At 53.4% G+C, this 21,827-nt stretch overlaps 2 protein-coding genes across 3 annotated transcripts in view; one reads left to right on the forward strand and one right to left on the reverse strand.

Annotated features, from left to right (window-relative positions):
• CDX1 (caudal type homeobox 1) overlaps positions 1 to 5,264 on the reverse strand; it is a 16,144-nt gene extending 10,880 nt beyond the window's left edge. The window contains exon 1 of the mRNA XM_040239613.1: positions 4,820 to 5,264. Coding sequence (XP_040095547.1) covers positions 4,820 to 5,264 — 445 coding nt within the window. The remainder of the gene's footprint in view (positions 1 to 4,819) is intronic.
• Positions 5,265 to 15,634: 10,370 nt separating this feature from the next.
• Positions 15,635 to 21,827, forward strand: part of PDGFRB (platelet derived growth factor receptor beta) — a 37,736-nt gene continuing 31,543 nt past the window's right edge. The window contains exon 1 of one of the 2 annotated variants that reach the window (XM_040239582.1): positions 15,635 to 16,046. The gene's annotated coding sequence lies outside the window, so the exon portion shown is untranslated. The remainder of the gene's footprint in view (positions 16,047 to 21,827) is intronic. The other variant, XM_040239581.1, reaches the window with a different exon arrangement.

Here is a 21,827-nt window from a genome sequence, read left to right on the forward strand (position 1 = left end):
TGATGGACCTGACTCCAGACATATATGTTCCAGGTCCCAAAAACTCTGGGAAATTATCTCATTAAGATAATTTCCACCAATAAGAGAGGCTTGCTGCTAATAAAGCTGTTTTGGTCCTTCAGAACAACTCCCCATGTTCTCAGCAGCAATATCTGCAAGTGGGGGGAAAACACCCAACCAAAAAAAGCCTTCTGCCACCTTCTAACTGGGTCATTCCCCCCCTTCCCAGCTACATCTGAGAGACAAGTGTCGAATGGAACTTCTGTCTGGAGAACCGGTTTTAAACAGCCTGCTGTGCCCATCCTCCCCCTTCAGCCTCTTACAGCTCATCACTGACTGGCCTCCTTTTCCCCACCTGGACTGGAATGCACATGGGGAGGGGGGCTTGGGCTCCCATTCTGAGGGTGTTGCTTCGTGTGATAGGTGGTCATCAGGCTGTAGAGGCTAGGTTTGAACCCTGGGCAGCAGCAACCCTGGCCGTGTGAGCTTTGGCAAGTCACTTACCCTCTCTGAGCCTCATTAACTCTATCTGTAAAAATGAAGCTAATAATAGATCCTCACACCTCTTACAGTTATTATGAGACTTAAATGAGATCACCCATGCGGGGTTTTGGACACAATGCCTGGCACGTGGTAGAGACTCAGCCGATGTCACAGTTATTAGCTTTATCATGAGCTCCTACTATGTACAAGGCATGATGAGAAGGATGAGACTGACTAGGACTGTTCCTTGAGGGGATAACAGATGGTAGATGGCAGAGATCAACAAGACAGTCAGTGATAAATGTTCAAACAAGGATCTGATACAGCGCTTGGAGGGAGGGAACCAAGGAGGGCTTCCTAGAGGAGGTGGCCTTGGAGAAGCAGCATTTGACCTGGTAAAGATAGAGGAGGACAGTTCAGGTCAAGGAACCCACACTAGAGAGGCAGGGAGTATGAGGTATGTGCTCTCATGTACCTGCTAATGACAGGTAGAGATGGTCACAGGCACCAGTACACTGAGCACCTACTGTACGCCAGGCTCAGGGCTGTGTTTTACAGGAACCATTGCTTCAAGGTGTAATCCTGTTATCATCCTGATATCACAGTGGAAGAAGCTGAGGCTTAGAGAAATGATCCACATCAATTTGACTGCAGCTAATGCAACTTCTAACAGAAATACAATTCCAGGTTTGAGGCTCTGAAGCTGGACTCTTAACCATCCCAGGTAAGCATTTCTGTATCTCAACAAACTAATGGGAAAGTGGCTTCAAGAGTGGGTTGGGGCTGGTTCTCAAGAGGACTCTGAAATGGGGCTGGATTTTCATTACAGTAGTTGAACGGTGTAAAACGAAAGGGCAATTCCATGGCAGTGGGGAGCCATGGGATGCTCTTGAGCAGGGGATGAGCTTTGAGAAGGTAAATCCAGCAGTGGTTTAGAACAGTGCCCCCCCCCCCAACCTTTCTGGCACCAAGGACTGGTTTTATGCAAGACAATTTTTCCAAGTATGGGCGTGGGGGATAGTTCAGGGGGTAATGTGAACAATGGGGAATGGCAGATGAAGCTTTGCTTGCTTACCCACTGCTCACCTCCTACTGTGCCACCCATTCCTAACAGGCCACACACCAGTACCAGGGGGGTGGAGACCCCTGGTTTAGAGGACATCAAGGTCAGAGCTGACTCATTTGAAAAGACCCTGAGGCTGGGAAAGATTGAAGGCGGGAGGAGAAGGGGACGACAGAGGATGAGATGGTTGGATGGCATCACTGACTCAGTGGACATGGGTTTGGGTGGACTCCGGGAGTTGGTGATGGACAGGGAGGCCTGGTGTGCTGCAATTCATGGAGTCGCAAAGAGCTGGACACAACTGAGCGACTGAACTGAACTGAGGGCAGTAGGGGGGCTTCCCAGGTGGCTCAGTGGTAAAGCATCTGCCTGCCAAAGCAGGAGACACTGGACATGCAGGTTCGATCCGTGGGTCAGGAAGATCCCCTGGAGGAGGAAATGACAACCCATTCCAGTATGTTTGCCTGGAAAATCCCATGGACAGGGGAGCTGTGGTGGGCTACAGCCTGGTGGGCTACAGCCATGGAATTGCAAAGAGTTGGATACAACTTAGCGACTAAACAGCAGGAGCAGCAGCAGCAGGGTACTGGGGAGAGGCTGAAGGTGAGAGGCCAGGTTGGTGGCTGACGCTATGGGCCAAGGGAGAAGGCCTGGAACGTAGTTTTCCTGGAAGAAGGAGTCCAGCAAAGGTATCAGACCCGCCTGTAGCAGCACACACAGCTTTGTAGGCCTCAGGGAGAAGTGTAAATTTTGCCCTAAATATAATGGGAAGCCATCAGAAAATTTTAACTGACTCATCCAACATATGCCCCAGCCCAGCCTCCACCTGTGTGATACTAGAACATTCCCTTACAATCTCCAGGCTTCAGTTTCCCATCTGTATGTCTGGTCTCTAACTGTCCAGTCAGATATTCTAGAATGCTAGAAGCACAGAAGGCAAGGAAGGGGCAGGAAGGATACCATCAGATCAGGGACCAGCAGCACTGGCGGGGGATGGCATGCACTGACCTTCCCTCTGCTGTCCCAGACAACAGCGTTACCCAGGAAACACCCCTGGAAACCTCACATCTTCATTCCCCAGAGGGACAAACTGAGGCCAAAGAGGAGAGGAGCTTGGCCTCTCTCTCAGGGAGGGTCTGTAACCTCAACCCAGTTCTGCCCCTGCCTCAAGAGCACTGGTCAGCTTCAGACTCCACCTGTGTGGACAGGCAGCAGCTTCTAGCTTCCAAAAGGCAGAGTGGTTCTCGCCTGGCTCCAGGGGTGGCCCCTTTTCTTGGGAACCCCCAAACCTCCCTTGGCCTGCCCTTCTACTTTCTGGGAGTGAGGGTGAAAGAATGTTCACCTTTGGGCAGAGTTAGTCCTAGGCCTCCAATGTGCCCAGGGCAACAGTTTCCAGATGACTTTCCAGACCCGAGCCAAACTGGGTTTGGCAGCTCCAGTACCCAGAGAGCCGGGATTTGCCTGACATCACACAGCCTGGAAGCTCCTGAGGGTTCCTGCCAGGGGCCTGACTGCCACAGGCCCCTGGAGAACCTCCCCATCCATCTCCATAGTCGGCTGCTGAGCAGGAAGTAGCAACTGGAATAAAGGAGCAGGACAAGTGGACTTTCTTCTTCAGAGAACAGACACAGAACCGCAGGACCCCAAGTGTCAGTGGCCCCAGACACTTTCTCTCATATAATCTAAGGTAAAATTCTCAACTGAGGTTTATGGATAAAGCTTCTAGGGGCCTTTGGAACCCCTGAAATTGTCTGCCGAGTTAGGAAACACTTTTTCTTTTTTCCTAGGGAGAACATTTATGCTTTCCACCACATTTTTCAAAGGAGTCCTTTTGTAACTCAAACAAATGTACAAGACCCTTCTCGCTCATGTCACAGGTGGTAAAACTGAGACCTAGAAAAGATGGCTGATTTAAGAGACTCTGTTGAGAGGATTAGAGCACAGGCTTGGTCACATCCCAGCCCCACTGTGTACTGGTTACACAAGTATAACTCTATTTGCCCTACTTTGTCATCTCTCTATGCCATAGTTTCTTCATCTTGAAAATGGGGGTGATAATAGTCCCCATGATAAAGTTATAAGTATGAAAAGATCTTAGGTCAGAGCCTGCTGCGTTACTAGGTGCTCTGTAAGAATTAGCTGTTATTATTTAGCCACGGAGACAAGTGGCACAGCTGCAGCAGAAACCTCAGTCCTCTGAGGCCTCTGGAGGCAGATAGGAGGTTCTGTGTTCTGGGGACTCTCAGGGAGGTGGTACAGTTGCAGCCAGACCTGTAGCTGCTGATCACCCGCTCCGCAGCATCTGCCCCAGGATGAGCTGTCCGTGTGGGGGGACATGGGGATGAAGAGAGAGAGGAGGGGGAGGTGGGGAAAGCCCAGGCTCACTCCCAGCTGGGGGAAGGGGAGGAGGGGCTGGACATCAAAGGGTGGGCTGGCCTACTTCCCGCCCCTAAGGCCAGGTGGCCTTTGTCAGGACAGGCCAAACACAGTCAGGACAATGGGGTATCATGTTCACTTTCCGGCCAACAGGAGTCACTACCGAGCCAAGGCCCAGCCTGTTACATGACAAAGGGGGGACCTATAAAGAGGTCAGGCCGCCCCTTATTAAAGCTGAGTCTTTGTCCTGCCCTCTCCCCTGCCTTTGAAGAGGGTGGATCCGAGAGGCCTGCCTGGGGGCAGGAGGTTCACAGGCTCAGGAGCCAAACAGCAGCCACCTTCCCAACTGCTGCTGCTGTCCCCTCCCCCAGGGTCAAGAGTTCAGGGAGAGCCCTGGGATGGTAAGGTAGGGACCCTCAACCACCAGCAATCTAACCAAAGAAGACTCTTTTTTAGCCCAAAGGATATGACCCACCAATCTCTTCATTATATGGATAGGGGACTGAGACCTGGAAAGGAAAGTGACTTGTGTGTGTACATATATAGTGCGTGTCCCGAGGCTGGGATAAGGGTGCAAGGAACAGATGACCACCTGGACCAGTGCTGCCAAAAGTTTACCCTGGGATAAAGGTCTGGGGACCTGTGTTTAGTTCCTACAGGGCGTCTTTCTTCATTGCTTGGGTCTCAGGTTCCCTACCTACAGGGAAAGACAGGTTGTGCTTTCCAATGCTCTGGCAGGCCGGGATTCAGAAGGAGGAAACTGAGAGAACAGCCTCCAGGGAGAGTGGTCGGGGGCCACGTTCTGGAACCCAAGCAGGGCCACGGCAGAAGTCAGACAGCACCTGCTGGCGCCCAAGGGAACCATTCGGAGGCCCAGAGCGAGAGAGGGATCCTTACCGCTGCCACCGCCGCCTCCAGCCGCCACACTGCGCCGCATCCACTCGTAGGGTGTCCGCCTTTGCGCTCCAGGTGAGGAAGGTGTGCCTGGGCTGCCGAGGGGCTGCGCCAGGAGACCCGGGCCAGGCCCCGGGGGCGTGGGCACCGCGCCAAAGTCCGGAGGGGGCCCGAATGCCAGCGGGGCCGGGCTGGCGGTGGGAGCCGTGGGGCCCGGGCCGTAGGCGGCAGCCCATTCGTCCTTGGGCGCAGAGAAGGGCGCACTCCAGGCTGCAGGGGGCACGGGGCCCGGCTCCACGTGAGAGTAGCCGGTGAAATCAGGGTACTGCGGGGGTCCAGGGGGCGGGGGCGGAGGGCCGTAGGCTTGCGGGCCCAGGCTGAGACTAGCGGGCCTGGCGGGGCCGGGGTACACGGGGGAATCCTTGTCCAGCACATAGCCCACGTACATGGTGGCCGCGAGGCCGCCCGCGCATGCTGGGCCCTGGAGCCGCCGCAGCCGGCTGCCCCGACGAGCAACTGCACACCTGAACTCCCAGCCCTGCTGCCGCCCGCCCCACCCAGGCCTTTTATAGCTCCGGGCCGCCTGCCGCCCCAGCCGAGGCGGGTTTGCATTTCAAAGCGGGGGGAGCCTCCAGGCCGCGAATCAAAGGGGGAAACCCGTCGGGGGCGGGGGGTTCAAAAGGAGACAAATTGCCGCCCCAAGCGGGAGGTGGACTCTAGGGCCAGAGAGGGTGGGGGCGCGGAGGGCTCATCCCGGCGAGCATCGAGGCATCCCTAGGTATGGGAGCCTCCTGCAAGGCCCGGGCCTAGCGGCCTTGGGGGCTAGTCCTCCCCGCGGCCTTGTCCTCGCTGCCGCCACACCGACCTCTCCGCAACCCCATTTTACAGGTGAAGAAAAGGGACCTGAGTAGTGGTAGTGGGGCGACTGCAGGTTAGCGCCGCACAGCCGCACCGGGCCTATGGCGCAGTCGGTAGGAACCAGTTTGAGGTGAAAGGGAGGAACCGCTGACTTCAAACAGGGTTCTCGTCTTTAAGGTAGCGGGTCCTTAATCTTTTCGGGGGGAGGAGGGGTCACGACCCCTCTTAGTCTCTCCTGAAAGCTGTGGATGTTTTTCCCCTGGGGGAAAATGCACATATGCACATACACGAGTCTGCAAACAATTGGGGAGTTCACCTGAGTTGGCTCTCCAGAGGAAGTTCTTAGAGAAATCGAGTAGGAGCATTCTTTTAGAGACATTCTAGGGAACCTTTCACAATTCTCTTGACAACCCCCTCCCTCCTTCCCACCCCTGCCTTCATTTTAATGAGAAGTTTCCAATATACACAGAAGTAAAATTGTAGAATGACTCACTATAGACCCATCATGAGCTTCAACCATTATCAAGATTCTGCCACACTTATTTAACTGACTCGCCTCGCTTTTCTTGCTAAAGTATTTTAAAACAAATTTCAAACATCGTGTCATTTTATCCCTACATACTTCAGCATGCATCTCTAAAACACATGGACATTTTCTTACATAATATGCCATTATCAAACCTAACAAAATTAACGCAAATTTCTGTGTATTATCTAATATCCATTCACATTCAGAGTTTTTCAATTTATTTTAAAAATGTCTTTTTAATAGTTGGTTTATCCTAAAGCCCTAATCCATTTATTATTATAGCTGGGGACCTCTTGGATTTTAAATGTTTCATGCATCTCCCCCCATCCTATCCAATTAAAGACTGTCAAACATTTCAGAGCTATGATGGGGGGGACAGGGTGAGGGTAAAGAGTTGAGAGGCCATTAGTGAACTGAGAGTGGGGAGTGAAACTGAGGGATTGGGGGGAAGGATTCATGAAGAACAGGCCTCTGGATCAGAAGGCCTGTAAAAGCCCCTTATGGGGTTTGATCCTCCAGTGTTTCCTGGGAGCCCCCTAAATGTGCAGGGACATGTGGCCCCAGAGGTAGAATCAGAGTCTTATCTATCTAGCCTGTCCCTCCCTCTAGTTGCCACACTAGCCAGGGCAGGTCAGCATCATTTCAGGACCAGATAGATATGTCAGGATGAGGATACAGTTCACAGGCCCCAGTGCAAAATGATATCGTGAGATCCCTTGTTCAAAACTCATTTTAAATTTCAAGATGGTAGCCACAGAGTGCACAAGCAAGCACGGCACCCTTCTAAACACTGGGCCCTGAGTGACTGCACGGCTGTCTCAGCCATGAAGCTGGTCTTGGTCAGAATCTTGTTCTTCTGGGACTCTGATGGATACCATAGCCGAGTGAGTGACAGTAAGCCCAGGATGCCCTTTCCTGCTTGGAGAAGCTCTTTTCATTGTACAGCGGGAAGCACCAACATCCAGAAAGGAAAGGGATTGTGCCCAACTCTATGCAGCAAAATGAATGCTGTTCATGGAAGAGAGGAAAGAGGGCTTCCTGGTTTGTGGCTGACATGGATGAGCTTACTACAGCCTCAGCAGGGAAGGTCAGGAAGTGGACGTGTTGGGGATGGTTTGATCAGAAGAAGCCATCTGAACCCAGGCACCAGTCTTTCAAGGGGTTGGTGAGAAACCGGGAAGTACACAGAGAAGGGAGAAGAGACCCAAGAGGACTGGGCTCTGTTCTCTGAGCTGGTGTAACCAGCACTGTTTAGACTGGACTGGAGGAAGAAAAGACCTGGAGGGTGGCTTGAAGGTCTGAGTTTGAGGAAGGAAACAGGGCAGACCTAAGACCTGAGAGAGAAAGCTGCAGGCACAGACACAGATTTCAACCCACCCATAGTAAAGTGCTCTCTAAAGGGCCATCTGCCATGAAAGGGCTGGTGTGTGAGAGAGAATGAGTTCACCATCACAGAAGGTACACAAGTGATTGTTGGAGGTCCCCAGTCAGGGATGCTGCTTACAGGATGCCTATCCTGGGAAGTGAGAAAGTTGGTGCCCTTTAGGTACCATCTGATTCCAAGAATATGTTACCTCAGAGCTAGATGGAAGGCTTAAAGTCTGGGAGTAGGTATAGGAATTCATTTGTTCCTGTATTCCTATGTTTGGGGGCAGTTAGTTGCTAAGTTGTATCCAACTCTTGTGACCCCATGGACTGTAGCCTGCCAGGCTTCTCTGTCCATACAATTTCCCAAGCAAGAATACTGAAGTGGATTGCCATTTCCTTCTCCAGGGGATCTCCCCTATCTAGGGATTGAACCTGGGTCTCCTGTATTGCAGGCAATCCCCTGCTTTGCAGGCAGTTCATATGTTTGGAAAATGTGTATTAACACTCCTCCTTTATGCTGACATTGTGTTAGGTACTAGGTGAGGCTCTGTCCTTGGGGTGCTTACAGAATGGGAAGGGGGTAAAGCAGGTATGAACAAATGATCACAAATAAGGGTAAAATTACATTTTGGAGAGGGCCAGGAATCCAGAGAGTTCTCCCAAGGGAAGGAGACTTGGAAGTCTTGCAAGAGGATGTGACATATGAGTCAGGGCCCTGGGGAGCAGGAAACGGCACTGTGGGCAGAGGGACAGTGTGAGCAGAGGGGTTGATGCTGAGGATACGTGGTCTTCCAGAACTGAAAGACTGATTTGGAGTTCAGTGATGGTGGTGGGGGCACAAGATGGGGGCAAGAGATGGATGTGGGGAGAGACAGAGCAAGGCTTGGCAGAACAAGCTTGATGAGGGTATGGGAGGTTGCTATCAAGGGTTTTGCATGGTGGGAAGGGGGCTATGGCTGGTGTGTGGAGAATGAGCCAGAGGAGAGGCAGGAAGCCCAAGAGCTACAAGGAAGCTGGACAGGGGTCCAGGAGTGATGAAGTGTTCAGGACTTGAGTGGTGGCTGAGGGAGGGGGGACTTTCCAGGCAAAGCAGGGACTATTTTGCTAGCCAGGGAGAGAGCAGAGTCAGGGCGGCCTGAGGCCTGGGGTTGGGGGCGGGTAGGGATGGGGGGAGGGCTCCATGGCCCCCCTTCATTGCTATCCTCTCCCAGGGTGGAGGCAGGAGGTGTCTACCCCTCCACAGTCATCTCCTGGAGAGGCCTCTACCCATCTTTCTGTCACTCCATCTTGGGCCTGTTCTTTCCTGAGCCCTGGGTACTGGTGGGACAAACTGGCCTCATTTGCTGGATGAGGAAAGGAACCAGAAAGCATGGAGAGGTCTAGGTGTCTGGCCCAAGTTACACATGGCTGGGCACAGAAGCTGGGTGCCTTTCTTGCTGCCCAGCCCAAGTACCCAAGGGCTTCTAAGCCAGCCCGGCGGATCCTCCAACTCACTCCTTTTACAGATAGAGAAACTGAGGCCCAGAAGCCTAAAGAAAGGATTTTTTTCCAGGTTCTCTCAGCAAGTCAGCGCTGTACTGGAGTCAGACCCAGCAGCACTCTTTCACTTAATCTTTCTGAGGTTGCAGTGTTTACTCTTTCACCTGTGCTGAAATAATAATAACAATAGCATCATTATTTATTGAGCATTAATAAATAATGCCTAATAAATATAAATAAGTAAATAATAATATAAAGCATCATTATTTACTGAGTGCCAGGCATCATGCCAAGTTGTTTGCATGTATCAATCTCATTTCATCCTCACACAACGCAGTAAGGTAGGGTCATTGTTATCCCCGGTTTGATTTGCAGATGAAGCAGCTAGAGCTCAGAGGAGTGAAGTTCCCTGCCTGAGCCCACTCAGCAGGTCAGGGGCTTGTCTGGAAGTTTTTTCCTCTCCAGCTGAGCTGCCTGGAAGGATAGTGAGCCTGCCTGTGCCTCTCCTTCCCACCCAGAGTTTTGCCTAAACAAATACCTAGTTCTTCTTCCTCCTCTGGTTCCTCATGCAAAAGAGCCTCAGCTACCCCCCACCCTCACCCCTATGTGGACCCCTCAATCAGAGACCTAAACTACCCGTCATGTTACATGTTAAGAGGACCCTATAACCTTGTTTAAAACTTTCAAGCTGGGCGTCGGAAATCACAGGTCTTCCCCCTGCCTTGGCCTCTGACTCACCACGTGACCTTGAACCCTTGTCTCCCTGGGCTTTGGTGTCCCCAAGGTGCCCACTGTGGGCTGGTTGCTTTGGACAGCCATCTAGCTGTGGCACTGAGACCCTGTGTAGCAGGAGAGCCCCCATGCCCTTGTCGAAGCCTCTTCCTCTGTGACAGCGCCTTATCTCTGGGAGCGGCTGTTTACTGGGCCCCTCTTCCCTCTGGAAGCCCTCCCTCTGGGCTGCTCTCACACACCCAACCAGGGCCTTCTGGGGTGGGGTGCAGAGACAATGGCCTCATAAAGATCTTGGTGATAACTTGGTTTTTAAATGAGGTTTATGGCCCTGAAAGAGAAGAGGTTCTGGGTTCAGCTTCCTGTTGGAAGTGATTTGCCTAAAGAGAAACTGGTGGGCACCAGGGCCAGCAGGAGTCTTACCTGGATTGCTCCCTAGTCCCAGCCCAGCCTCAACCTCACTCTGTGACCTTGGGCAAGGAACGCTCCCTTTCAGAGCTGTTCCTGAGGTGGAAGTGGGGATGGCGACCTCTGCCCACCTCCAGGGGACAGGTGTGAGGCTCATGGGTGTGTGCTGGGGCTCCTGGGAGCCCCTTCCCACTCCTGTCTCCCCTCTCATCATGGTCCTCTCCACCTCCTGCCCCCTCCAGAGGCTGGGGGTGCCACCTGCTGGCTCTGTGAGGTACTACTCAAAGGCTCACTGGGGGCTTAGTCTCAATCGTGACACAGGATGTGCTGATTCCTCTCCTCCTCTCAGCGCAGAGACAAGAGGCGTAGGGGAGGGAGGCAGTCTCCAGCACACAGCTACTTAGGGAGCAGGGGGACTCACGAGCCAGAGGTCCAGGGGTGGAATGTGCTCATCTGAAGGAGCACTGTGTTGACCCGTCGTTCAGAGGAGATACAGAGGCCGGGAAAGGAAGGTCACCCTGTGAATCAGAGGTCAAGCACGGACTTGTACCTAAAGCGAGCACACACCCATGAGCCTCACTCCCAGTTGGAACATCCTCCAGCCTCTGGGATGGACAGAGTCAGGGTGGGGACAGTCAGCCTGTAGTCGACTACCACAGCCTCCCCACTAGACCCCTGCCTCCTGCACCTCTTGTCCCTGTTAGCCCATCCTCCGCAGTGTACCACCATGATCCCATCGATCTCCTATTTAAAAGCCTGCACTGGCCCCTGCTCACCCTCAGGACAAAGGCCATACTTTACCACTTCTCCAACCTTATACCCCACTATGTCCCCTCTCTGTGCCTCAACCGCTCTTTTCTTCCTGTTCATACACACCAGGCTTTCTGGCCTTCAAGCTTTTACACATGCTGTTTCTTCTGTCTAGAACACTGTTCCTGCCCCTGCATTATATGTAGCCCTTTAACCTCAGATGCCAGTTGAAATATGTCTTCCCCAGAGAAGTGTCAGCCTACCTAAACAAGAACCCCTATATCCAGCCTGTTATTCTCTGTTTCTTTCATCACTTTTTTTTTTTTTTTTGGTGTGGCATGTGAGATCCTTGACATTAGTTCCTTGATCAGGGATCAAACCTGTGCCCCCTGCAGTGGAAGCACGGAGTCTTAACAACTGGACTGCCAGGGAAGTCCTTGTCATAATTTTTATATTATTAACTTGTGGTTTCCTTAGTGTTTGTTTATGAGCTCTATGAAGGTAGGGCTCAGAGTAGGTGTTCCACTAACTTGAACCGCATGAGAGAAACAGCCTAAGAGGCAGAGGTCCCATTCCAGACCCGCTGTGAGCCCTTAAGAGGGTTCTGGCCTTCTCTGGGCCTCAGTAGATCCAGTGAGAGGGAGGTATGTGGCCTCTGTGGGCCCTGTTGGTCTGATGATCTGTGAGCCATCTGTGTACCAGAAGGACACACCCTTGTTCCCAGGGGCCCTAAGACCAAGGCCAACTGGAGGCTGGGGAGAGGCTGAGATGGGCAAGGTCTTGAAGCCCTTATCTCCGGGAACCCTGTCAAGCCTTGGTAGTGACAGCCTGGCCCAGCAAGAGCAGTTCTAGGAATCTAGGGTGGGAATGTGGCCCGAAGTCCCCACTGGCCCCTCTGCCCCACCAGATAGCCACTATGCTGAGTGTCCAGGAGGGGGAGGGGCAGTGTCCTCTGTGTGCCTCTTTTGGTTCCCTCACCTTTAGGTACAAGGACCTACCTGCTCAGGGTGTGCAGGAGGGAAAGATAGTGCACTGGGAGTCAGGAGTCCTGCCTTTCTGGCCCCTTCTGTCGCTGCTGACCTCGGGCGAGTCCCCTCCACTCTCTGGGCCTCAGTTTCTGTGCCTGTCTGAGGAGGCACTCTTAGGGCTCTTCAGGCCTCCAAGATGAGTGTGCCAATGTGTGGGACATGTATGCTGCATCCTGACCCCAGGCCTGGGGAGCCTGGAGGAGGGGCAGTGCTGGGAGCGTGGGAGAGCCAGATGTGGTGGCTGCTGGCGCTGCCTGAGTGAGTGCTGAACTGGCCTACTGGGAATTCTCCCACTCAGGCGCCCTTTCTGGCCCCCCTCCTTCACCCTATGGAGAGCTTCGGCTTCCGGCTCTAAGGGGCGTGGGTGGGGGCTGAGGAGGGGGGTCAGTTCAGCCTGATTCCCTCCTTTAGAGAAGAACATGGTCCTGAGAGTCTAGACCAGAACCTGGGTGCCTGTCCTGGACTCACATCATAGTCATGCTCCATCCCTGGGCCTCAGACATCCTGGGTGTCAAATTGGCGGTTGCACAGGCTTCCCTCCAACCCTGGTGGTGGCAGCTCCTGGTGACACCGGAGAATCAGGCATCTTTTGTGGAGCTTTCTCACTCTGCCCTAGTCCTTGAACAAAATGCCTTTGGTGCATCACTTACTCAGGCCTCTCAACAACCCCATTTTACAGCTCAAAACACTGAGGCTGTTTGAGCTCAGTTCATGTAATTTGTCCACAGTCACACAACTAGGAAGTGGCAGAGTTGGACTGGAACTACCCATATCAGAGCCTTGGTTCTTAATCCTTGAGCATGACACTGTGCAGTGGGAAGGGGACGTACCAAACCCCAAGGCCTGCAGCTCCTCTTTACTCTGCACCCTCTACCTCAGGCAGGGCTCCGCATACCTCATGCTCTGCCCACTCACCCTCACCCTAGCCTCTCCCAAGACAGGATGGTCAGAGGATGGACCCTAGCATTTGGACAGATGAGAGACGGCTTGTGGCTCGTCCTGTCCACAGTGGGGCTGGGGGCCATGCTGACCACCCCAGTGTGACGGCATTGCTCTGCCCACTGCTTACCCCTTTAGAGTACACAGGGGAAACTGAGGCCCAGGAAGTGGAGCGCTCAGCCAAGGGGTACACAGTGGTGGGCTGCAGCTGGAATGAGGGAAAAACACTATTTCAAGAACAATTCAGACAGTGTACTAAGCCCTTGAGGCATATTATAAATGACAGCAGTCTTTTGAGTCATTCCTTGAATTATCTTTGTTTTTTCAGAGGAGGAAACTGAGGCTCAGGAGTTTAAATGACTTGCCCAAGATCCTGTAGCTTCAAACCGCTAAAGCTGGGATTTGAAGCAAGCTCTGTCCATCTCTGAAACCTGCCCTGTCAATCATGACCCTTCTTCCTCAACTGTCCAGCCCTTGGTGAGTGCCCTGTGGGGTTCCATGTGATTCTGCATCCCCCAACCCCATCTCAGCTGTGAGGAGGCGTAACAGCCCTGGTGCCTGCCAAGGGTTAATGGTGGTAGGGGCTAACTGATTCCAGATGGGCTGGCCGGAAACCGGCGGCCGCCAGCTTCCCAGGGGAGCCACCAGCAGCCGCCCCCTCCCCTCTGTGCTGCATCTCTGGCCCCCAGCTGTCCCCTTGCCCTGGGGCCCACCCGCCTCCTCTCCCTAGCTAGAGTCCAGATCTAAGAGACTTGTGGATAGAGCATCCCAAGGGCCCTCCAGCGCAGTGTGCCCATGCTTGCTATGAACAGATGGGGAAACCGAGGCTCAGAGAGGACGAAGTACCTATCCAAGGCCACACAAGATGTGCATGGTTGGATCTCGGGACTCCCAGACTATCTGGTTTGGGTATTGGGATTTGAAATGCTTCCTTGTTCTCCCCCACTAGCCCCACTGACCTGGTCCTAGCAGCTGGACCAAGGCTTCCGAGGTGATGGCCAAGGCAGACGCTAGGAGGGGAGTTGTAAAGACTGATGAAATCTGGACAGCAGGGCCTGACTCTGTGGTCTTTGGAGTCCCCGGACTTTCCCTGTGACTCCCTTGCCACTGAGCTGCACCAAGCCCCTCCGTTGGGAGACTCTCATAGCTCCCACCCCATCGTGTGGACCTAGTCTGAAAAACCCTTCTCCCTCTGTGGTCTAACCCAAATGATCTCCTGGGCAGTCCCCACCGGGACAAGACCAAGAAATGAGCACAAGATTGGTGACTGTGGTTGGCATGAAATTCCAACCTCCTTCCCCCATGAACAGACACCTGGGGTGAGGTGCTGGAGGAAAAGGTTGTAGACGGAGGGCAGGATGGAAGGAGCTCTGGGCAGAGTCAGTAGGGCCCCACCTGGGACACCTCTCTTTCCCTCTCTGGGACTCGGTTTCCCCCGTGTTACAGTAGTAGGAGTAGGGTGACACAACTCAATTCTCATTAAAAATGATGCCCTTGGTCAGGAATCTGTGATTAGAGACTTGTTCTGATCTGAGGAAATGACGGTTGAAGAAATGAAAGGATGGGACTTCCCTGGAAGTCCAATGGTTAAGACTCTATGCTTCCACTGCAGAGCACGTGGGTTCAATCCCTGGTCGGGAAATCTCTGCATGCTATGGGATGCATGCAGGGGGGAAAAGAAAAAAAGGGGGAGGAACAGTATTGGAAGGTAAATGAGAGTTGGGTTAGGGATAACAAGGAAGAGGGTATGACAGGAGGGCCAGTCGACACTGCAGTGTGGGTCTTCCATTGGGGTCAGAGCACCTGAATCTGTCTGGTATGTACAGATCTGACCCTGCCCTAGCTCTGCTGTAGCTGTGTGAGCTTGTGAAGCTCATCTGACTCCTCTGGGCTTCAGCTCCTTGTCTACACAATAAGGAAATAATTCTTTCCTGGTCCTCTGGGGATTTTGAGATGATAGAGGAAGATGTCTGGAAATCTGAAGTTTGCTAGGTGATCTTGGGCATGTCTCTTTCCCTTTCTGTGCTAATTCACCCCTGGACCTTGATTTCTTCTTATGAGAGATTGATAACCTCAGAAGGGCTTTTTCTCTCTTCTAAGTCACCTTTTCTCAGAAGCCCTTCCTGATTCCCTCAAGCCTCAGGGAGTGCCCCCCTCTTCGGGCACTGTATCTCCCACTAGCTGGGTACCCTGAGGTCGGAGACTGTAACTTACCACTTCAATCCCAACACCTGGCACAGTGTCTGGCACATAGTAGGTGCTCAGCAAGCTTGTTTAATGAATGAGTGTCGACTGAGTCACCGGGTGGGTTATCAGAGCTCCGTCTGCAGATGGGAAAGCTGAGGCCCAGAGAGGGGACCCACCCCCAGTTGCCACAGCCAGGGGAGGCTACCCGAGACAGGCATCAGGCTAGTGGGCCAGGCCACTCTTTAATAAAAGTGACTCAGCGGCTGGCTGGCGTGGGCTGTGGAATTTCTAAACATCCCCTCACATCCTGAGTGAGCAGGCTACGGGAGGGAGCAAGCAGAGGGAAACGAGGAAGAAAAACAAGAAACTTGGGGGAAAAGAAAGAGGGAGGGGGAAACTAAAATTGAAAACAGACACACGCGTCCGCCCTCCCCGCCCCCAGCCCCCCTTCCCCCAGCTGGGCCAATCAGAGGCTGCTCTGCAGCCTTTCCCCCAAAGCAGAGGGGTGGGGGCAGGGAAGCCCACAGTGGGGTGAGCTCCTGGGGCCGCCAGCAGCGCGCAGTCCCTGCCCGCCCTGTCTGGAGCCAGAGGGAAGGAGGGACTGGGAGGAGAGAGCCGGGCCCCTCTGACCAGCGCCACCAGGGAGCAGCCTGCGCTGAGCGACCCGGGCAGCCAGACCCAGGGCGGCCCCTCCTGGCAGCCCTTCTTCTCCACAAGGATGCTTTGGGAGTGAGGCCACTCCTCACCCCGTAGTCCTTCACTCCCTCCATTCTCCTGAGGCTCTGCAAGCCTACAGCGCTCCTCACTGTCCTCCTGCTCTGCCACTGCCCCCCTTCAGGTCCAGCAGACTCCTTCTGATGACAGGGGAGAGTAGGCAGTGAGGAGGTCTTCCTGGAGGGGGTGACAGCCCAGAGCCCAGGACTTTGCCCACACTTCAGAAGGCATCAGCAGCAAGGTAAGCGCTGGGAAGAGGAGGGAACTCCAGCCTCTTGTCCTGTCCCCTTGTCCCAGACTGCACCTTCTTGGGTAGGTCAAAAAATGGAAAATATTTTTAACAAAACCAGATGGGAGGAGGCAACGAGATTGTGGGTGACATCTGGGCTGGAGGAACCAGCTCTCTCCTGCTCAGGCTGCTTTTGGGGTGGGTGCCCCTTGCCCTCATCAAACAAATCCCAGGGGTTTCTGGCAGTGACGGGGGAGGGGGGGCTTCCAAAGCAAAGCGCTGCCTGTAGGGGGCCGCGAGGAGAGCTGGAAGGAGTATGAGAGGGGAATTGGGAGATGGATCCAGAGATGTATCCATGTATCCGGCCGGATACACAGAAAGGGAGCCTAGCAGGGGACTGGGGACCTCAGACGCACAGCCTCTGTCCCTGGGCCCAAGCCTTGTCCCTAAGAATCTGTCTGGCTCTAGGCCAGTCGGCCGCCAGGCAACCTCTCGGGATTTAAATGGATTTGCAAATTTTCCGGATTCCTAAGATGTCCTTCCAAACCCCCAGCGGCTGGGAAAGTGCGAAGGCGAGGGGGCAGAAGCAGGCCCGTCCTCACACAGGCTGGGCTGGGGGTCTGGGATTCAGCCGTCAGATCTGGGGGTCCCTCTGTGAAGAAGGGGGGTTGGCTGTTGGGCCCTGTCCTCTGGTCACAGGCAGCTTCTCAGGCCTTCTCATCTTCCTCTTTCTCCGCGCCATGCTAAAACATGCGTCTGATCACCATTCCTTCTGTGAGTCTCCCCAGTAGAAGGTACCTATGGAAAGCCCAAACTCCTAACAGCAGCTGCCACTCATCGACACATTTCATGATGCTAGGACCATTTGGCGGAGAAGGCAATGGCACCCCACTCCAGCACTCTTGTCTGGAAAATCCCATGGACGGAGAAGCTTGGAAGGCTGCAGTCCATGGGGTTGCTGAGGGTCGGACACGACTGAGCGACTTCACTTTCACTTTTCACTTTCATGCATTGGAGAAGGAAATGGCAACCCACTCCAGTGTTCTTGCCTGGAGAATCCCAGGGATGGGGGAGCCTGGTGGGCTGCCGTCTATGGGGTCGCACAGAGTCGGACACGGCTGAAGCGACTTAGCAGCAGCAGCAGCAGCAGCAGCAGGACCATTCGGAGTGTTTTCTATGCTTGATTTCATGTGCGTTCACCATCAAATCCAAAGGAAAGGACTGATTTTATACCAAATTTATGGGTGAGGAAACAGAGGGTCAAGACAGCCACACAGCTGGTAGGTGGCAGAGCTCAGGAGACGTTAAGCTCCCTGCCCATCACACCAGACTTGGGCTTTGTGTTCCTGCCAGTCAGATCCCAGGCTTCCCAGAGGAATTTTCATGCTCCTGCCGGTAGCCTGCCCTTCCTCCCTACCTTGCCTTTTCCTTTAAGGACCCTCCTATTCTACCTCCTCCAGGCAACCTTCCTTGGTTCCTCTGGTCTTCCAAGAGCTTGCCATGCCCATCATCCTGGAGCCTTGTTGCTTGACCCTCTTTTTGTGTTCTGTTTACATATCAGAGATTGTTTGGGTCCCAGGCTTCCCCATCCTGTGTTCTGACCCCAGGTCCCCTGGGGAGACAGTGGGACTGAGCAGATGTGGTTGTGAAGGGGAGAAGGGACCTACTGAAGACCTTGTGTTCCCAAGGGTGAGCCCAGAAACCAGGCCTCTTATCTTCCTTCCTTTCTTCCTTATCACCCTCTGGGTGCCTTTCCAGAACCTTACATGGTCCTCCCGACATTTTTCTATGTCAAGGGGGGAGTGTTCCTTCTGTGATCCCAAAGTACACAGAAGCCTCTAGTGAGGTCTTCTGAAGTCAGGTGTCTTCCCTTGCCTCCAAGCATCAGGGCCTTGAATCCACAGCACTTGGGAACATGCAGACTATGTTGGTCACCATCCTGGAGTGCTAAGTCTGTGCTGGAACTTCTCAGGCCTTATAATCCCCGTCGCAGGCCTTTAGAATCAGTATTATGATTACCCCTGTTTTGAAGACAAGGAAAACAAAGCTCAGAGAAGCTAAGTGACTTTCCCAGGGTCACACAGTTGGTAGAGTTGGTATGTAGGCTGAAGTCTGCCTGAAACCAAAGACTTAACCTCCTTGCTCCCAGGGAGGCTCTGGTCAGAGGAGTCTCCATCTTCCCGCAGAGCCTGCTCCTGGGTCTAGCACCTTCTCCAGCAGAAAGTTTAGCTCCTGGGTCCACCCGGCCCTGACTTGGTCCTGAGTGAGGAGGGAGACCATCTGGTGAGCCCTCTCCCTTCAGTGGTGATCAGGCAGCCCTCCCTCCTCTGTGGGAAGAAGAGCTGAGACTTCTAATTGCCCACAGATGTGGGGCAGCGGAAAGCACCGTGGATTCAGAGTCAGGAGACCCAGCGCTTGTCCTGGCTCCACTCAAATCCTCTGTGTGGCCAACCTCAGGCCCCCGCGTCCTCTTTTTTGCTGCGTCTGCATCTGGAAGGCAGTGGGCATGGTGGGTAAACAACACCAGTTTCCGGCATCTGATGACGCCCCCTTGGCTCTAGCTAACTGTGTGACCCTGGGCCAATGCTCTGCCTCTCCAGGCAACAGGCCCCTCCTCTATGAGCAGTAGGGTGGGACAGAGGGCCTACAAGATAATAATATAGATAAGGCACTTAGCATGGTTCCTGCATCTCGTGCGGCTGGACCTAACGCCTAAGAGAGCAAAGAGAGCTCTTCTGCTCTCCCCGCCTCCTGTACAGGACGACATGGTTGTGACGTTGGTCTGCACATCGTGAAGGGCTGTAGCCATGGAAGGGAAGGGGCCTGGGCGTCATGGCTGTGCTGAAGGCTCACTTCTATCCTCCAGGCGCACTCTGGCTCCGAGACCAGCTGCCTTCTGGGCTGAAGGAGGGAATTCTGGGCGTTTTGCTCAGGTTGGGCTACTGAATGGTGAGAGGGAGAAAGGAATGAGAGGGCCCCAGGCGCTCCTGAAACAACCCCATGCCCTATTTCTGGCAGATGGTTCAGAACCCACAGCCAGTGGACCCTTGGAAGGGGGAGATCTTCCCCCCTATTTTCCACATCTCCCCCACCCCCACCTGCCCATTGGCCATGTCTTCCCAGCATCAGAGCTTGAAACACCTCAACTGGGAAGCCATGTGTGAGAGAGGACAGAACTGGGAGCAGCCTTCTCTAAGCACTTTCATTGTGCTTTTTACATCCATTACCATCACGGTCATGGTTATATTCCTCAGCACTTAGAGCAGGCCTGGCCTTCAGTGACTGCTTAATAAATATTTGCGGAACTAATTTAATCATCGCAAACTGCCTCAAGGAGTGGACATAAACTCTCCATTTTATAGAAAAAGAAATGCCCAGAGAGGTTAAGAGGTTAAGTCAGTTGCTCTAAGTCCCACAGTTAGGATATGATGGAGTTGGGACTTAAACCTGGTGTTTTTGACTCCAGAGTCCATGACTGAGAGACTGGGTGGGGCCTGGGCTTCAGCTGTGGGGGCCCCTCAGAGCTCTAAAGGTGGTCATCAGACCCTGGAACCCATCCTGTATGACTGTGGGTGAGTCAGTCCCTCTCTGGGCCTCAGTTTTCCCATCAGTAAAATAAGGATTTTTGAACGAGATGATCTCTGAGTTCCTTCCAGCCGTAAAACAATTCCAGGATTCCAAGCCGCGCCAGCCCAGATTGGCAGCCACACAAGCCCTGTTGTGTACTCAGGGATCATGCATATTTAACTTCACAATGAAAGGGTTTTTTCTTACCCCTTTTCTGCACGTTACAGAAAGCGGTTGGGATCGATGACCACTAATGGAAAATGGTGCCCTATGATCAAGAGGAAGAACTTTCTGACAATCAGAGCCACCTGGAAATGCACTCTGTTTCTTGGGGGAGCTCTGAGTGTGTGTTTCCCCAGCAGTCACAAGCCCATTTTTCTTGGATACTGAGGAGGGAGGGTCAGGAGGACTGCCTGTGAAGGGGTGTGTGTGGATGCTGTGACCCTTTGCTGATTTTTGAACTTCACGTGCTCTGATTTCAAAGCAAGGCTTTGGCCTATGGTAGATGGACAAATGGTGGGGTCCAGAGGCAAGGGAATGGATGCAGAGACCCACCTCTAATGGGAGGAGTGTGGAATTCACATACTGTTGCTCCCAGTGTAGAAGCCAAACCTAAGCCCCTCCCAAGACTTCAGGCCCAGAACCCTCAGGCCAAAGAGCTTCCTGAAGCCCCAGGCCAGGGCCCCAGGACCCCTCTTCCTAACCCCAGCCAAGCGGAGGAGGCTGAAAATCAGAGTGCTTCGTTTTAGCCGCATTAGCACCCTCTCTTCTCCCCGCTTCAGATCAGAACTCTTTAATGTCTCAAGTGCTCAAAACCTTTCATCTGCCAGAGGTGCCAGCTTCTCTGCCCTGTGATGGAAAGGGTTGTCACTTGGGAGGTGGGGGCAGCAGGGCCGGGGGTCAGACAGTTCCTGAAGGTCAGAGATAAAAAGGACTATGGGGATCACTGTGCTCAACTTCCTTATTGTATGCAGGGGACACTGAGGTCCAGAGAAGAGGAGAGTGTGCCTCAGCCATAGCACTGAGCCCAGGACCCAGCCTGCTGGCCTGGACTTTCCTCTGTGCCAGCGCACATGTTGGATCTTCTCCACCTGTCTCTGTGGCCCAGGGCTCAGGCTCCAGCTCTCACTAGGTTGAGGTCACAGGGCAGAGTTTGGGCTAGAATGGAGCAACGCCACCCCAGTGAGGGATGCAAGCCCCTCTGGGTAGTGTTGTGGACCACGGAGCCTTTGATTATATCACTTCTCCATCCCGGCCATAATTTCCTTTTATGTAAAACGAGGGGGCAAGGGGACAGTTCAGTGACCCCAAAGGTTACAGCCAGCTCCATCCTTAGCCCCTGAGAGCTCCTGTCAGGCTCTGTGTGGCTGTGTCACATCTTATTGCTGTCCTGATTACCTTCTGTCTTGGAAGTGGAGCCATAAGGGCTGTGACACCCTCCTTTTCCTCCTCTTTTAGCTTCTTTACTCCTGAAGCTGAGCCTAAGTGGTGGATAGTGGGAGGAGGTTCCAGCATCAGCCCCAGAGGGAAGGGCTCAGATTTACAAACCTGTCACTGAAGCCCAGGCTTCTCCTAGCCCAGGGCTTTGGGCATGAAGGTAAAAGCTCAGGGGTGACTCAATGGACTGTGGGCTATTCCACTCTTACCTATATTTCTGTTCTTATCATAATAATCTTACCTTATTATGTTCTTATCAGGCTGGGCCCTTTCTGTTGAATGGATAGTAAAAGTGATAAGTACACGGAGAGATGGATAAACAGGTTGGTGGATGGATGGATGGACGAATAGACGGCCTCCCCTTTAGTCCAGGGAGCAGGGATGACTTCATAAGCATTCAACATGTGCAGGCACAAAGGACTTCATGCTTAGAAGGGCCTTGCCTTGAAATGCTTAATAGTATTTTTTAACAAGGGTCCCAACATTTGCATTTTGCCCTCAGCCCAGCAAATTATATAGTTGGTCCTGCCAGGGAATTCAGACTGGGTTTGAGACGGCTTTATCCCCAAAGCTGGTCTTGCTGCCTCTACTGTCCCCATCCTAATCCACACCCACCCACAAAATGCCAGGCTCCTCCTGTCACCCCCTCTTGCGGAGGCCTCCCCATAAGTGCTTAGAGTTGCCCTGTTGTCACCCTAGGCAGCAGCCAGCCCCCCACCCTCACTGTCAATACCCTGACAAGTTGGCTCCCCAGTGCCTCCAGGGCAGAGCCCAAGTCCTTACTCAGCA

This window comes from Oryx dammah, unplaced genomic scaffold (assembly GCF_014754425.2).
Source record: "Oryx dammah isolate SB20612 unplaced genomic scaffold, SCBI_Odam_1.1 HiC_scaffold_5, whole genome shotgun sequence".
In the NCBI taxonomy this organism is placed as follows: Eukaryota; Metazoa; Chordata; class Mammalia; order Artiodactyla; family Bovidae; genus Oryx; species Oryx dammah.